The sequence below is a fragment of the Lepisma saccharinum genome, chromosome 25 (assembly GCF_977018435.1).
Source record: "Lepisma saccharinum chromosome 25, izLepSacc3.1, whole genome shotgun sequence".
Lineage (NCBI taxonomy): Eukaryota > Metazoa > Arthropoda > Insecta > Zygentoma > Lepismatidae > Lepisma > Lepisma saccharinum.
The window spans coordinates 1,015,603-1,033,932 of NC_139253.1; the positions used below are offsets into that span (position 1 = coordinate 1,015,603).

At 38.8% G+C, this 18,330-nt stretch overlaps 2 protein-coding genes across 48 annotated transcripts in view; both read right to left on the minus strand.

Moving 5' to 3' along the window:
* Nucleotides 1-3,332, minus strand: part of LOC145979018 (uncharacterized) — a 125,691-nt gene extending 122,359 nt beyond the window's left edge. For all 6 annotated transcript variants that reach the window (XM_083112081.1, XM_083112082.1, XM_083112084.1 and 3 more), the window contains exon 1: nt 3,215-3,332. In XM_083112081.1, coding sequence (XP_082968207.1) covers nt 3,215-3,253 — 39 coding nt within the window. In that variant the 5' untranslated portion in view covers nt 3,254-3,332. The remainder of the gene's footprint in view (nt 1-3,214) is intronic.
* Nucleotides 3,333-8,627: 5,295 nt separating this feature from the next.
* The window catches only part of LOC145978816 (uncharacterized), an 87,242-nt gene continuing 77,539 nt past the window's right edge, over nt 8,628-18,330 (minus strand). For all 42 annotated transcript variants that reach the window (XM_083111672.1, XM_083111653.1, XM_083111647.1 and 39 more), the window contains 3 exons: nt 17,650-17,766; nt 12,234-12,264; nt 8,628-8,854 (listed from right to left, as the gene is read on the minus strand). In XM_083111672.1, the coding sequence (XP_082967798.1) occupies nt 8,824-8,854; nt 12,234-12,264; nt 17,650-17,766 (179 nt within the window). In that variant the 3' untranslated portion in view covers nt 8,628-8,823. The remainder of the gene's footprint in view (nt 8,855-12,233; nt 12,265-17,649; nt 17,767-18,330) is intronic.

Genomic DNA, 18,330 nt, shown 5'->3' on the forward strand with positions numbered 1-18,330 from the left:
ACGAGAAATTTGATTACACGCCGCTGCTCCACAGCCACAGACACACTGCTTGCCGCCATGTTCGCTGCAACTGCTGCGCATGCGCGAAATACGTTATGCCTTGCGCTAGTTACACGCGAAGGAATACATTACGTCACCCACACGTTTCATCATGATCCGGCTATTCATCGATTTTTTACGTACGAAAATCCCGGTCAACCTTGAACGACCCTTGTAGATGTTCCTTAAAAAAAAAAAAAACTCCCTTCCATTTAACAAAAGCATGGTAAAATTATTTGTAATAGCAGTATATAATGGCTACATTGTTCTGCATATGGAATTTATAAAAAAATAAACAAATAAATGAATTGACACACGTTCAACGGGATATTCGTGAATTATGATACTCTAACGATAATTGTGTACTGCTTCAAAGACATTGACAAATATTAATGAAATAACTATTTATATGTGTGGCAATTCAGGACATGCTAATTTTACCCCTTTTCCCACTCGAGTTCAATGCAAGGATACCTCCGCAAATATCGAATGAAAAGTTCTCACCATGTGCAATTCTCCATTAAATGTTTTCGCCGAGTCGTACTACTTTTGTTTTCTTTGTTACAAACAATACTTGTTTGCACGTTACTTGCAGGAGAGTAACATCTACATTTCACATTGGCCAGCTCCTTCTACTTGGCTTAAGGAGCGAAAGCTTGTAGGGTAGTGGCTACCGTTCAGGATTCACAATCTGATGGTCGTAGGTTCAAACCCTTCCGGTGGAAGAAAATTTTCGTAAGTTTTAGACATATCCCATTGTGTTCATTGTCCACGCCGTGCGAAACGGAATTATTCAGTATGGAATTAACTATGGGGGGAGGGGAAATATTGAATTACAAAATCTCCATTTCAACGAACCGAGAAATGGAGAAAAATTGAATAATTCTTATAAATATTAAAAAATTACGTTCATTTGTTTAGTGGTGTAATCGCAGGTAAAATCAAAGATCTTAAGTGGAAGATTTTATCTTGCTCTCAACTCAGCCAAAAGGCATTTCGCACCGATCTAATATATTATTCAATACATTTCAAAATGTTATTGAATGTTTCATGTCGATAATTTGACCAATGCATCCATTCTTGACGCTCAGACGATATTTTCTGCAACTACATCTTCTCTCCAGTTCCTTCTCCTTCTTCTCCCCTCTTTCTGTTCTGCTTTTATCTCATATCGCCTTCCCTACTTTTCTCGCATCTTATCTCCATCCCACTCTTCTCCATTCCTCTTATCTCCTTTCCTGTCTTAGATTTCCGACTCCACTGCACCTTTCTCTCTTTTTTCGTTCTTCTCTTTTTCTCTCCTTTACTCTACTCTCCACTTCCCTCTTCTCGTCTCCTCCTCTCGTCTCGTTTTCCTCCTCTTTTCTCTTCTTTGTTCTTTTTTCCTCATCTCTCCTCGAATCTTTTTCCATTCTCCTCACTACATCTCCTCTCCTCGTCTATCCTCTCTTTCTTCTCTCCTCTACTTTTCCTCTTCTCCTTTCGCTTTTTCTTTCTCCTCTGCCTTGTAACCTTTCGTTTCCTCTCACCTCTTTTCCTTACTGTAGGTTCATTAGCGATGAAATACTAGAAAACCTATTTTTTTCTTTCAGAAAGAATTTTGTCATTTGCGATATAATAGTGATATTTTTAATAATTTTATACAATAATACTTGTTTATATTTCTTTCGCGTATTTTATAAATATCTATTGTGCATGTGGCAACCCTGAAATTGAGCCTAACACTGCACGCAACCCACCAACGGCTTGCGTAAATTGGGTTGCCTAGTTTAAAATGTCGTTGTCCTAAAACTTTTGAGAGACACTGTACAACATTAGAGTGAGTTTAAATTGTTGTTTTTTTCTATTTCATACATCCTGCACTTTACTAATTGCATAGCACTGTTTCGTCTGTTCACTTAGGATCAATCTCTTTGAAGTGGCTCGCTAAGATCGAATTATCAAATTGTTATACATAAGATTCACGGTTGCGTTCTTTAACTAATAAGAGAAGCCTTCATGTAATGTCTGCATAATTTCCAAAATCCTCTACGATTATAGGGACCCCGGGTTCGAATCCCGGCCTAGGCCTGGGTTTTCTTTGTGAGTAGGGTGACCAGATATTTGTTGACCAAAAAGAGTATAGTCTATAGGTTGAAGGTGCGCATGCACAAAATATAAGAAAAACGAAAATACGGGTGGTTATTTGTTATTGCTTCTATTATAGCCCCTATAAAACAGGCCTACACTCTACAGATTCAAATTACTTATAGGTCTAATGTAACTAGCTAATTACAAATACTTACTCACCATTCATACTTCTGGGATGATTTGTCTTTCTTGAGTATGTTTAATTCGTCCTTTATTGCCAGTCTAAACTCTTCACAGGCCATGTCCACATTGAATTTCACTTTCATTACTTGTTCGAGTGTTGACACCATGAGTGTACTTTTTCCTATTGTCAATAAGTTTTAATAACACTGAAGATGTTTTTCAATGGCTTTTGAAATTGCACAGTAAGTGTCAAAAATGTCATTATCATTAAATTCCAATGAATCTGAAATATTGTTTTGCTTGTTGATGGAAGACTCTTGAAATTGTTCATAGGAAATTCTTGAGTCAAGGAGTAAATACCTCAGTTTGTTGACATCTTGACGTTTTCCGTTCTGTGGATTTTAACGCATATTTATGCGTAAAATAATGAATGAAATTAAATAGCAAGGAAAAGAGTATATTTGGGGAGTTTTGCAAATTGAAAAGAGTATAGAGTATATGAACCTCTAAAAGAGTATAATACTCTTAAAAAGAGCATGTCTGGTCACCCTATTTGTGAGTGTCCCTTCATCAATTCCATCATAATATCACTCACCCTCATCTTCGTGGTTAGCCAAAAGTGGCAGAAAATCTCGGTAAAATAAACCTAATCAATCAATCAATTTCGAGAATCCTCTATCTCCACAAAATAAAGAAAACTATACGACATCGCCAGGTAAAGTTATCACATGATAAAGAAATTCATGCATTTAGAGAATCGAATTGGAAAATACACTCCTTCGGTAAGCAATCTATGTACCGATCATGAATCCAGAAAAACTGAAATGAATTTCTGAAATACATTGTTCAATTGAATGATTGGTCATTAATTTTACCTGTGCATAACACTTTTAATTTTTGCTGATAAAGTAATATTACTTACCAGGACGAAAGCCAGTAACAGGCCACCGAATTGTCCCATATTATATCACTTCAGCATTGTTCCTTGGCTGAAGGCGCCACGTGAAGAAATTGACTCCATTCTAGGGAGTCGTTGTGCTTTCAAATCTATTGTTCTTGAAATGTAAACATAATTGTCCGGGAAAATGAAACTTGTAATTTGTTTAACTATGTCATGAATGTTTGATAATAACCACCGCTTGTATTAAGTGCTAACTTTTACAGCTTGAACGCATAAACCTTTTTGCTTAAACTGTAGGAAATGGGATCTGAACGTCTAGATAAAAAGCGCATCTTTTTAGCTTACAATACATACAGGGGCGCCGACTTGTCAAAATTATTGTGGGGGGGGGGGGCTCTAATCACTGAAATAAATTAATGAATGACCCACTCCCTCCCTTTTTTAAGTTTGGGCCTCAGTGTTCGGAATCTCGTAAAAGCCCATGAATTCCTCAAAAATATTAAAATTGTCATTTACAGATCGAATGCAAAATGTCAATTGTTCACGGATGGATATATCACAAGTTTCGTCAACCATAATAGCAAAATATTCCCGACTTTTAATATCTGCTACCACGGAGCGCAAAACAGATCTCCCTAATATATCAATGATCTCGTTCTGAATGTAGGGTGAGAGCCATTTGTAATGTTGCCCACGAGACGAGACATTGGCCTGTCTCGTCTCGAAAATATTCGTTAGTCTCGGGACACATGATCAATCTCGTCTCGTCTCGAATTTTTAAAAGCCTGTCCGTCTCGTCCCGTGGGCAACACTAGCCATTTGTAGCCCGAACGTCCCATCCACTCCCCTAGTTCATACACATCGTCTTTTGAAACTCTTTTTAGTAAAAATGTTAACAATACTCATAATTATATACTTAGTATGTAGTAATAAGTCATGTGTTTTGCTGTCTCCGGTCATAACCCACCAAAGTTGATGGTTTAGCGGTCTCAGCCCCCAAAGTTGATGGTCTAGAACATTTCAAATGTGTATTTAAAGTTAAGTTCATGTGGCACAATTCAGAGTAAACTTTACAAGAGAAGCAAAATAATACATTAGATCCTCTTAAGCAAAATTATTTGGGGGGTTCTGCACCCACATCGTTAACATTGGGGGGTCTCGAGCCCCCCCAAGCCCCATGGAGTCGGCGCCTATGAATACATATGTACAAGTACTTCAATGTCACCAGAAGTAATAATTGCTAGCAGGTGGGGAATTTTGTTCGTGGTACATTGGGATGAGAAGCCGGTTTATAGCTGAGCGCGTTAATTCGTGAACTTCCGCTTTTGGCACTAGTTTCGTGTCCCGACATGGTCATGAGCGTTCTTAGTGAGTCTCCCGTCACCAATTTCATCTGATCATCACTCATCTTCATAGTCTCGATAAGCCAAATGGTAGAAAAACGACATTAAATAACAAAATCTCGTTCGAATACAAACAATGGGATCAGTGGCGTTCGGTACTAAATCAGGCAGGGGAACAGGTGACCTTCACTTGCCCTCTCCCATTCCATACCTGTCGTAATATAATACAGTAGACCAAGTAAAATTCAACCCTTGTTGAAATGAACCAATAAACATACAATACATATATGTTGTAATGTAAAGAAAACATTAAAAACAAAATTGTTGATACGCAACAAAGAAAAAAATAATAAAAGCAATTTATGAGTGATCAGAGAAAAAAAAAATGTTTTGTCGAAACCTGTTTCATCTCTCTATTTGTAGATTAAGTTGACTTTTTTTTTTTGTTTTTGTAGATTTGAGCATTCTTGTAATTCAAACGACCTCAATGCAATAATGGCAATCAGATGGCCGAGTTTTTTCATAACGTCCGCTAGATTAGTAGAAATTGTGACAAAACCCGAACTGTTCCAAACTCCCTTCTCGGGAACAAACAAGAACAACAATAATTTGCCGCTGGAAGAGTATCCAGTTAATCATTTTACTGTGCTGTAGTAACTTGTTTGAAAATGCCTTGTGTACGATTTCGTTTTAGTTTTTATTTCGGTTAAGATAGGTGTTGGTTTGTTGTATTCAGCCGGTCGATCATACAACATTCGCAACCCTACGCTCGCAACATTCGCTTTCTTGTCCTGCCGCTGCGTGAGTTTTGGGGCTAGTGGAACAGGTGAACGCGAGCTGTTCCCTCGGAAGCTATTTTGCAGCGTTTATCCAAGGCATTTAGCAGACGCCTAGACTGTAGAAGATTTTTCCAGTTCGTTATGACTGGCAGACGCAATTTTGCAATGAGATTAGGAAACTATAGAGTTACTACACTCAAAACTATCACTACGACGCAATTAAACTTTAGCACATAGCAAAAACTCGAAGGAAAACGAATTCGCTATGTCTCTCGTAGGGAACAGCTATTGGTGAGCCCAACTTAAGAGTTCAGTATGGGGCTTATGACGACAGTGTTGCCGCATGGTGCGCAGTGGAAGAAGGCTCCGCCGAGCATCGAACGTCTGCTGTAGTACACGCCGCAACAAAAGTTGGTGATCAACGGAACGGGTACTGTTCAATACAAGAATGTAAATCTTTTCGCCATGATTTGATGGGAAGCTGTTCTTTCATGCGGCTGTGGTACAGAGAAATGACGGTCCATGGAGGGAGATTTGCAAATAACTGTTATCGAATATACTCGTCATACGTCTTGCTGTCCATTTCATCGTGTACGTTGGACGTGTTTTTTTTCTTTTAAGTCCACTTTTTGCACAGAAAGGCTAATCAGGACTGGACCTACAGTTTAAACTAGGATCCGAACCACTATATTGCTCCACCGGGTATCAAACCAGGACGTTACTACTGTGCCATCGGGGAGGCCTGTTTGACATTTATCGGCACACTGTCTCGTTTGAGACAAAACCGTGTTCATTACCGGCATGCACCAAAGCAAATCTCTCCCCCCGACCTGTAAGTGCTCGCAAACAATTCGTAAGGCCGCACAGAAAGTCTTGTTGTGTCTTTATTGTTTTGTCCCTCTATTCGTTTTGCACAGCAGCAGCTCGCCAGTCATAGGCGGGGCTAGATTTTTTTCTGGGACGTGCACAGAATATTCTGTAAGCATTACATAATATTGGAAATACACAGTATAATGTGCAGATTTGCAACTTATTCGACACATCAAAAAGTGCCCTTATATAAGTGTTGTGCCCAGTGTTTTCGAGGAGGGTGGGAGGGGGGTAGTACGTATACTTTTTAGTAGCCGGTCCTCATATGCCATCTTCTCCTGCCGTTGACCCTCTTCTTTTAGGAATACTTATCCAAGGGGGAGTTATGACCAGCACATACGCCCATTGGACATGTCACGTCATTCACATCAATACAATTACAAGGGTTCGTTCTAAGTCTAATTTGTGGTTAGATGTACTAATCGGGACTGAACCTTCAATGTATAATCCATCCTAGATTGTACCTCCGCCAGGAAACGAACCCAGGGCCCTTCGATTCTAAGGGGATAGCATTAGCAAAATTTCCGTCGTTGCATTATAATCAAGGAATCCAGGGTTCGATACCTGCTGGAGGCACATAGTAGTTCGTATCTCACATAAAATTGTAGGTCCAGTCCCAATTAACCTATCTGTGCATAAAAGTGGACTTAAAACTCAATCAATCAATTATTAGTAGAGGTGTGAAATTAAAGGTGTTCTATTGTAAATATTTGTACTCATATGAAGAATAATTACAGAAAGAAGGAGACTGGCATTCTTGTAACTATCTAGGGAAAACGGCTCGATCATTTTTTTTATCTTTTAATATGATGCTATCAATACTTTTCATAATACTTAGTCATCAATTTGGGAAGGGCAAGTGAACCTCCTCCCGAAAAATCCGCCAATGTATTATATACAATGTGCCTGGGACTTTTCGCCGCACATCGCCTCGTATAAAAGTTATATTCGAAGTCGTTGGATTTTCCGTACCTGTTGTTTCTTGACGTTTTTCTGCTCGTTTGGTGTTGCAAGAGGACCTTTAATCGCCTCGCTATTAATTTTGTAAACAGTTTTGAAGGAAATTGCAGTCGTTTCAGCATTTTCGCTTGCAGTCCAACTAACACTTTTACCAGGATTTTTCTGATTTAAGTATACAATAATATTTATTACAACTTGTCTCTCTTTACTTGTAAGACTCTGGACACTTTTATGCTTAATAATACCACCCCTTGCCATTTTGCTGTTTTAGAATAATTATAATAATAAATTCCTTCAAGAAATACCCAAAATGAGAAACCGCGCACGCAAACAACAAACCACCTGACCCCGACAGAAGCCCATTCACGAAATTTTGCCTGAACATTCCCCGCCTCCTTCCCTCTTCCCAACACGTGTTTGCAGCAAGTGGCAACCGTCGGACGGCTGTTAGTTTTAACTCCCCAAATCGCGGTAAACACAAGAAAGGAAAACGTCTTGTTTTGATGGTCCGAATTGCAAAAGAAGGTGTAAACCATCAAAGCCTAACATTTCCTCTGGCTTTTGCTTATTTATTATTTTCTCTTCGAATGTTAACGACTTTTGTTTCTGACAGAAACACCCTTGATTAGGGGAAGTGATCTCAAAAGTAAAAGCCCATAAGAGCCCATACTGAACTCTTAACTTGGGCTCCACTATAGAGAGTTCAGCTTCCGTGGTGGGAGGTGGCACCATGAGGATCGTTTACCTTCGCGCGTGGTCGGAAATACTCGGCGTCGGACAGCAGAGGGTGGGACGACGAGGTTAGGTGAAGTCAAAGTATATAGGGGATGCTGAAGTAAACAAACGTACAGTCACAGTGAAAGTTTTCCTTCGGTGTGTTGATTTCGGAAGAAAGAAGTGTTCTTATTATGTTATTATAGATAATTTAAATAGCTTAAAAAAGGGCGATAAGTAAAAGGGAACAGCCTGTTCCCTCTGTTCCATGGAGGGACCGCCACTGAATGTGATACAAAGATGTTTTTTTCCAGGATATGATGTAATACGCGTTTTGTAGGAATTTCAGCATTTATTAAAATACTGTAAGAACTTTTGAAGATTGTGGTTTCAAGAACATATCATAATACGTCCTTAACCAGAATTTTATTTCGAGGGGAGCTCATCCCCTATCAGCAGTCGCCATGTAAAGGCGAAAAAGCGGGGGGAGGGTACAAGCCCTGAAGGTGAATTTCTCTGTATATTACAACTTATTATACAAGAAAATTAATCCTTTTAAGAAATTAAAATTAATTACCTCTATACACGATTAAAATTAGATATTTGAAGGATTTCCTTACAGGCTTCAGCCCCCCGACCCCTCTGACTATGTAGCTGCATCACCAAACATTCTCATCTGCATTTACAATATCCATGCTAAATAACCTAATCAAATATCACAGGCTAATGCAATACAATTCTAGCAAGGAATAATCAAATTATCAGCTCTGCCATATGTGTAATATTTTATTGCTACAATATACAAATGTTGTGAAAACTTGAAATACACATATTTTTAATTGTTAAAGATGACCAGTACATCGAATATCAAACAAATTGCATACTTGTGGTAACCACACGAGTATTAATTTTTTTTTTTTAGATATATCGCTCTAGACATCATTTACATTAAATGAATCATGATTTATTTTCCTTCTCCATGTGCGGCGTGGCGTCTGAAACATGAGAATATCATCAGAACCTGAATTTGAGTACATGTGTAATTTATATATATATATATATATATATATATTATTAATATGCGTTATGAATATTTTATGCTCAGTCATTCGCTATGTGGTAGGGTGACCATACGTCCTGTTTTGAACGGGACAGTCCCGTTTAAGAGGTGTGTCCCGGACATATTATTACACCACTATTTGTCCCGTTTTATAAAAGTCTAGGAGTTAGCTTGAAAACTAAATCTAAATTTGAGAGATATTTCATGCTAAGAAAAATAACAAACTTTATATTGTGAAATTATAATACAAAGCTAGAGACAATAATTCTAAAGCAATACATTTCATAAATTCTTCATACGTAAATAGACACAGTCATTAAAACATCGTGGAATGTTTTCCTCTTGGTTCTCACTTGAACGTAGCATGCAATATATGCAGTTTTTAAATATTACAGCCCATTTATTAGTTGATACATATAACATTACTATGAATGCAAGATAAGTGTTCTGACCAAATAAAATGTTTACATTAACAATTCTCGATAATACTACATTTTAAGTAACAACATTTTCCTTAACTAGCGGTGAATCTGCAACATGAACGTAATGAATGGAAAAGTATTCTCTCTACAGCACTGCTATAGTCACTATCAGAATGTTCATCATATGCAGACTGCATGGATGTAGGCCATGATAAAGTGATGTCATACAACTCTTTGCAGTCGTCTGGTACTTAGTGCACAATTTCAACCACGTTCTCATTTGGTTTTGTTTGTTAAGTTTTAAAAAATATATATTACTGTTTATTGGAACTTTTCCACCATAAGCATTAGTACCGTGCGTCCATTTCGATCTGCAGCCGAGAGACCGGGAGAAACGTGGCGGGCGGCGCTGACGGAGGTGCCGACATTTGCGGCTTGTAATGCCCGCATATTTTTATGGACATATGCAGACATTTATATAAATATTGCAAAACTAGCACTAACCTGTGTTATAAGAGTTGTTCAAAGTGATGTCCACCTACATTCACACATTCCTGGCATCGTTTGATGAAATTTTGATTCACACGCAAAAGTTCTTCTTCCGTAATTCTTCCTAGTTCTGCCCTTATATTGTCTTTTAGTTCGTCGATGCTATGAGGGTTATTTCGGTAGACTCTATTTTTCAAGGTTCCCCACAAATAATAGTCACATACGGAAAGATCTGGCGAACGTGAAGGCCATAAACCTCTTGAAATTATTCTGTCATCAAACACCTCCCTTATAGCGTCCAAAGAATCAGCGGCGGTATGGGCTGTGGCCGAATCTTGTTGAAAATACCCATATTGTCTCTCATTATCTGATAACAACTGAAAAAACGGCGCGAGTATTTGTGTGCGGTACCTCTCTGAATTTATTGTGTCTTCAAAAAATATAGGCCCTATTATTCTTTTGGCACTTACAGCACACCACACACCTATTTTTGAAACGGAACTTCGTGTATTATTCGGGGATTTTCAGTGCTCCAGTATCTATTGTTCTGTGAACAAACATGACCACGCAAGTGAAACCATGCCTCATCCGAAAAAATTATTAACTGTGGATCAACAATACCATCTACAATATTCTGCAAAACCCAATTACAGAAATTTACTCTACTTACGTTGTCAGGGGGCCGTAATTCTTGCACTATGGAAACTCTGTACGGTTTTAATTTTAGTAGCTTAGTGGCTGTATGTGCTGATGATTTTGACACGCCCATCTCCTGTGAAACACGGCGTAGAGGTTTGTTTGGAGAACGTTCTAACGCTGCACCAATTTCATCGAGTTTTGCTTCGGTTAGAATCCGTCGTTTTTGCTTAGGTGTTTTAAAATTTAACGATCCAGTTTCTCGTAATTTAAGGACAAGACGTCTAACCGTATCTCTATGTGGAGGTGAAACGCCTGGGAATTTCTGTACAAATTGCCTACACACGTCTCGACACGAGTCTGTTTTCACGTAAGTGTCATACATAAAAATTCTTTGTTCTAACGTGAACCTTGCGGCTGGCATTCCAATCGTCTGACTGACACAACACTCATACACACTGCAATAACACAAACAAGTAACGGCAAGTAACCAAGAATAACACTCTTACGCACAGTACGAAATTAACACGCTCTTGGTTTACATCTGCCTGCCACTATATTCACAGCTCTGTAGTCGCGAAGGAACAAAAAACTTGAGCTAGGAGATTTCGGATTGCAAGGAAGCTCACGAACACCATTAGCTTTTAACGGTTCGTCTGCAGCGTAATCTTGATACAGTGTTGCACATTCGAAACCTCCAAACGATCCCCATCGACACAAAACTCTTTCAAGGATATAAACTTAAGCAGGACGTTACTGGTCAAAACTATGATTAAAATGTTTTACAGAGTATTATCTGTGGCTCTTAATATAATTTCTAAAGCGTATTTATTTGTGTATATAAGGGTGGAACTTGGAAGAATTACAGAAGAACTTTTGCGTGTTCTAACACAGGTTAGTGCTCGTTTTGCAAGATGTCCACAAAAATAAGCGGGCATTACAGGCCTCAAATGTCGGCATCTCCGTCAGCGCCGCCCGCCACGTTTCTCCCGATCTCTCGGCTGCAGATCGAAATGGACGCACTGTAGTAGCAAGCGCAATCTCACCGTCTTTGTAGAACTTGAATACTTCTAGTGCAGTCTATAAACTCGTGTGCTGTCAAATATCCCTTTTCTTCTTCTTTTTACATGAGATGCCTCCCTGTACTTGCTAATTTGAAACACTTCTCTGATTTGCAAGCTTTTAGTGCTCTTCTTAAACAACGTAGGCCACCATTGCTTAAAGTTGATTATTTGTTGATTTCAACACTTTTTACTTTAAATGTTGACTGCTTCTTGCCGGTGCTGAGAGCTAAAAGGCAAACATTCGAGGAATGTTATCCTTCTTCGCCTCAATGACATTTCGTACTGACTACCAATACGAGCTGAGAGGGCGAATGGATGCTTTCTCTGTGTCAGTCCATGCAGCTTAGCTTAAGTAATAGAATGGCTATCTCAGCTTAAAATGACCAAAATATGGAATCTTTACCTTCTTTCCCTCACCCAGACAATTTAACTGATCGCTGGTTCGCTGTTTCCCAGCCGTCAGCTGAAAATGCGAGCAGTATAGTACAATGATGACGTCAGTCGATCCAGTCTGGCTTACAAGTTTCAGAATACTATTCCATGTCCAAGAGTTGGCATTATATTGCCTATTCTGTCGCTCATTTAACATAATCATCATTCACCCTCTTCGTCTTTGTTAGGCAAAAGAAATAAAACACAAGATGTAAGACAAATGTTAACTCAATAATTTTCAAATGTGTTGCTGATATTTTTGTGTACTTACCCTACCATAAAGGGATGGATTGGTCTTGGATCTTAAATAAAGAAAACAAATTTGTGTTAATCACTGTATAGTTAACAGTCAAACATACAAGGTGTGGTCGTAGAACATTTGTGAATTTGATCAACAAATATAAGTTCGGGCAAAAATCTCACTCACTTAGTCCAAAATTGAACTTTGTCCTAAATTGATGCATTTCAAAGACACAAACAGGCACAGTTAAAGAGGGTGGGAGGGGGTTGACGTGACAGTTGTCGGATGGGGAGGGGAGTTGATAGGTTGAATGTAGGTATATACTCCACAGTTGGCATGTTTAAAACAAAAGTGTTTTAAACATGTTTATTTCAGACTTGTTTAAAACACATTTTGATACTTGATGTTTGATAATTTGTGGTTATTTGTCTGTTTTGTAACTATGCCTTTTCATTCATTGCGTGTCATTCTGTTTATTGTGCATAGAAATCTGTCCACTGGATGAATTAACAAAGAAACATATCGTGATGAATACCCATCGGTCACACCTGGCTATGGTTTTTTATACAGGTGTTCAGGTGTTGGATGAAACAGTTTTGTTCCTCACTTAACACGCTGAAAAATGTGCACTTTGTTGTTATTGTAAATATTTCGTTGCACACGATAACATGTCGTATTAAAAAAAAAATATCTAAGACGTGGACTCTGAGGCCTGGCAACTGTGGATCAGTTGAAGCTTCTCGAGCAGCCAACATGCGAGATTTAAGACTAAGATAAATGTGTATTTCAAGTTAGTCAAGCGTTTACTTTATAATAGGAACACAGTCCATCCTTGGATGATTAACAGATTCTTTATTAAGCATTATTCTTAGAAAATAAATCTCCCTGGCATTATGTTTTAAATGTTTCATTTCTTTAAAACATGGTTTTTCGGTTCTTGTTTAAATCACTGTTTAAAACATTTAAAACATGTTTAAAACACAAATAACCGTTTGTTTTGTTTCTTTAAAAAACACTCAAATTTTGCTAAGCCTGGTATACTCTGTCCCCAGAATCGGCTGGAGCAAGGCCGTGCAATGCGGCAGAGAAGGGGGAGACGGGATCTAGTGGGAAGGTTGGTAACTGCAGTCGCTTTCTCCCACCTCCACGCAATCCCATTCCCTCTCACGTCTTCATTGATTGAAGCTGTCTCGCGTCACTACTTGCACAGAGTATAGCTGATATTTTGTGATTATTATTATTACTATTATTAATACTATATCATTAGAAACTTACGGCAAACGCTTTTACATTTCCTCACGATGCACAGTGGGATAGAATCGAAAAAAGCTGGCCATTGGGGAAAAATCGAAAGTCCCAGTTTAACGTTGCCTTGTGTACCGACCGTTAGTTGGAACCCCAAAACACAAGGAAAACCGGTTTTCAAGTGTTTGATGCCACTCAGCAGTGAGTCAGGTCATTTCAAAGTTCAACGTGCAAGCGGACGCGTCTAACAAAAATACAGCGTGTATATAAAGTGCCGGAGAAATAGTGCGCTATTATCGGCATAATATATGATATTAGTATAAATTGTTTCGGATTCTTTTCTGCAAGGTATGTGTAATACGATAATTAAATCCAAGTTTATTCATAATTAACTGTAAATTAGTTATTAATAATTAAAGACACTCATGTTTTTTTCATTTTATTGAGAACATTTTTATAAACATTGAGCAAAAAGTTAACCACTCGACTTCACTCGATCGATGATTCTCACTGGAAAATGTTTGTTGAACCCTTAACTTTCGATATTTCAAAGAATTGGCTGCTACAACCTGCTACCCTAGTATTAAGCCTAATTGTTTAAACAATGTGCAGTCATAAACAAAATATAAAGAGAACGTACGTGGGTGGAAAATCGGTTAGATATTAATGAATGTTGTTGAAAATGGATACTCGGGGGGGGGGGGGGGGTTGAGGTCGCTGATTACGAATCTGACAATATTTTTCCCAAAAACAAAATGGCGGATCCAATATGGCGGCCAAAAATTCACAAATGTTGATAAATATTAACGGAAATTGTTACCCGGGGGTTTTCGGGACCGCTGATTACGAATCTGACAATATTTTTCCCAAAAACAAAATGGCGGATCCAATATGGCGGCCAAAAATTCACAAATATTGATAAATATTAATTTTGATTATAATTATCTGAGGAAGCGCAAGAAGCGAGTAACAAGCTAATAAAAAAATATAGACAAGATTTCTCCAGAAAACATAGCCGAGAAGCGACAATGAGCGATTTATTTAATCGATTATTACTTAGCTCGGATCCATGTTTCAAGTGTTCGGAAAATCCTCCCAAAAAATAAAAGATCACTGTCACTAGAAGCACGTCACATGATAATTAATGATACCGATACCGACACCGAAAGTGAAGTAGAGTCGTCAGATGTTGGAGATGGCAGCAATTACGAAATTGAAAGCGATTAAATGTATTAATAATTTCTTTACTTTAAATCATTTAGTAATAAAAATTAAAAACATTCCTTTGTCATTTTAAAATTATATATATATGTAATAAAACCTTTCGCTTAAATAAATTTTCACGGTAGAAACTGTATACTGCAATAAAAATTGTTTTTAAAAAAATATTTTTAAATTTATACACTTTTAAAACCCACGAGTAACGATTTTCGTTAATATTTATCAATATTTATGAATTTTCGACCGCCATATTGGATCCGCCATTTTGTTTTTGGGAAATATATTGTCAGATTCGTAATCAGCGGTCCCGAAAACCCCCGGGTAACGATTTTCATTAATAGATATTTATCAACATTTGTGAATTTTTGGCCGCCATATTGGATCCGCCATTTTGTTTTTGGGAAATATATTGTCAGATTCGTAATCAGCGGTCCCGAAAACCCCCGGGTAACGATTTTCGTTAATATTTATCAATATTTGTGAATTTTTGGCCGCCATATTGGATCCGCCATTTTGTTTTTGGGAAAAATATTGTCAGATTCGTAATCAGCGACCCCAAAAACCCCCGAGTAACGATTATTGTCACGATTTGTCAATTCTGTCTCGAGTTATTTGATGATGACCACCTTTTTCGAATTTTATCCCACTGTGCGATGGTGGGTTGCCACCGGCCCTATACGTAGGCCGAATAAATTCCGACCAGAGCCGGATTCGAACCTACGCCGTCCAGTAGCGAACAAGCTTTAGTCATAAGGATCTTTGTATAATTATAGATTCTAAACTGTCATTTGAAGAACATATAATTAAAGTTTGTAAAAAAGCTAAAAAGATTTTAGGTTTTATATTTTTTAATTGGACTTCTCTTAATAAAATGAAAATTTTAGATTTCTATTTATAGTTTTGGTTCGTCCATTATTGGAATATGGAAGTGAATTATGGAACATAGCATCAAATAGTCACACCGAGAAAATTGAATCAATTCAGAAATTATTTTTAGGTTACTTTGTATGAAAATGAGGAAAAGTTACATGTCACTAAAATATGGAGTGGTTGGAAATTTTTAATTTAACAACCTTGAGCTTAAGAAGGAAAGATAAAATCAAAGTACAAGGGTGGTTCAATAATTATTGTCCCTGACATATAAGCAGTATTATTTTTCCACAAAGTCCCCCTTCACAGTAATGCACTTCTTCTACCTATGCTGTAAAGCCACTATGCCAGCTTCGAAGAATGTCTGTGGCTGAGCCGTGAGCCATTCTTCCGCAGCGTCCATAACAGCAGCATTTGAGGGAAAATGCGTCCCCTTGAGGTGCTCCTTCAACTTCGGGAACAAATGAAAGTCACTAGGGGCGAGGTCGGGTGAGTAGGGAGGGTGTTCCAACACATGGAAACCAGCAGCATGGATTGCGGCACCAGTAACATGGCTTCTGTGTGCTGGAGCATTATCGTGGTGAAACAGCACTTTTCGCCGCAACATCCCACGCCGTTTCTCCTTGATTGCTTCGCGTAACTTAGGGATTAGGGCTGCATAATAGTCCCCAGTAACAGTGTGTCCCACCAGGTAGTCAATAAGGAGCACACCCTTCGCATCCCAAAAAATTGTGGCCATAACCTTGCGTGCTGATGCTTGCACCCTGAATTTGCGGGGGGGAGGTGAATTGCTGTGCCGCCACTCCATACTCTGTCGTTGGGACTCGGGATCATAGTGGTGGAGCCATGTCTCATCCACTGTCACAAACCTATCACAGAACTGCTTCAGGTCTACCCCCATCAGCTCCAAACCAGCCCTTGAACATTGAACTCTGTCTTTCTGTTGTTCACGGGATAACATTTTGGGGACCCATCGCGCTGACACCTTTCTGAATCCCAAGTGTTCATGCACAATGGTTTCCACTGAGCCTACAGAGATGTGCATGATGTCTGCTAACTGTTGCACCGTGATTCTTCTGTCAGCCATAATCATGTCATGCACAGCATCAATGTTTTCTGGGGTGGATGCTGTTGTTGGAGGACCAGCACCAGGGGCCTGTTGACAGCTTTCCCTGCCGCAACGGAAATCGCGGCACCAGTTTTTTACCACCTGGTAGGTAGGAGCCCCATCACCCAACACACTGACCATGTCCTCATGAATCTCCTTTGGGCTTAGCCCCTTTTTCTGGAGGTACTTGATGACAGCTCGTTGTTCGGTTTTCTCCATTTTTCAAACTAAGTGCCACCTCTCACACCTAACACGAGAAAAACAAATTTACTATAGCACCTACGGTTCTGAAATTTTGCATATAGGCATCTAAGACATTAGGCTACAATATCCCCATCATTCATTGCAATTCATATCCTCTAAGTATGCCGGGGACAATAATTATTGAATCGCCCTCGTATTTATGCAAAACATCTTGTCAAATAGGACTGATATTGAATAATTTACAAATACAATAGTTTATAACGTTCCAAAATATAAAACAAGAAGGCCGCGGTGGCTCAGTCGGTAACGCGTCTGACTACCATGCTAAAGGTCCCGGGTTCGATCCCCGGCCGGTTCAAATCCGGGAACTTTTCTAACGAATGAAGCGGCCCCGGCGCCCACCCAGCGTCGAATAACATGGGTACCTGGGGAAACCCTGGGGGGGTAAAGGCGGTCAGGGGCGTGGTGCTGATCACATCACCCCCACTTACGACCGGATCAAGAAAGTGTGGGGCGTTACCCCCACACCCCCTATACGCCTTCATGGCGTGGTGCTAAGCACAGGGGAACACTTTACTTTTTTATCAGTAAAATTTTAAAATGGTGATGAATTTATAAATATATTAATCGATAATTTCGATTATGACTTCCCTTAAAATATTATATTTAGGTATAGCATGTGATTTGATGTAAAAACCATTATGAGTTAATCCTTTTATATTACTCTTTGTGACATAGTGCTGTATGTACTCTAAATAAACTATTATTATAACTATTATTATATCAATGGAAACTTACGGCAAGCGCTTTTACATAACTCTCGAGTCTTATATTGCCTCTCTCCAAAGCAGGGGCCTTCGTGTTCCAAGTCACGAATACACCCATGTTCCGTGCAAAAGTAACATTCTTCCACTACTAAGGAAAACGAGAAATAGAAACAGTTGCTATAGTAACATTAAGAGAACTTGCCCAAATTTCTATTGTTAGTTTAACTCAAAAGCGTCTCTGTATTATTCATAAAAACGAGAAAACGTGATCCACTATACCTCCGAATAGGAGGAAACGACATTTCTCAGAATTCAAAGGCAACCTACTTCAGTATACTACTCGATGAGGGCCTCACATTTAAAGAACATCTCAAGAATCTAGCGTACAAATTAAGGACACGTCTAGGACAATTATATCCAATATGGAAAAGCACGACACTTACAACCAAACAAGAAGCTAACGATGTTTAACGTTCTACTAAGAACTATGTTAAATTATGCGCACGTTGTGTGGCAGAACAGTGCCCCAACCTACCAAAAGCCACTACAAAGTATCCAGAACAAGGCCCTAAGCATAATCTCTGGCGCAGATCGATACATACCTAACATTCAAATAAGAGAACCATTAGACCAAGAAACGTTATTTGAATTCATGCAACGCGAAAGGTTGAAATTCCGGGCACAACCACCTCACCACCATAATCCGACCACA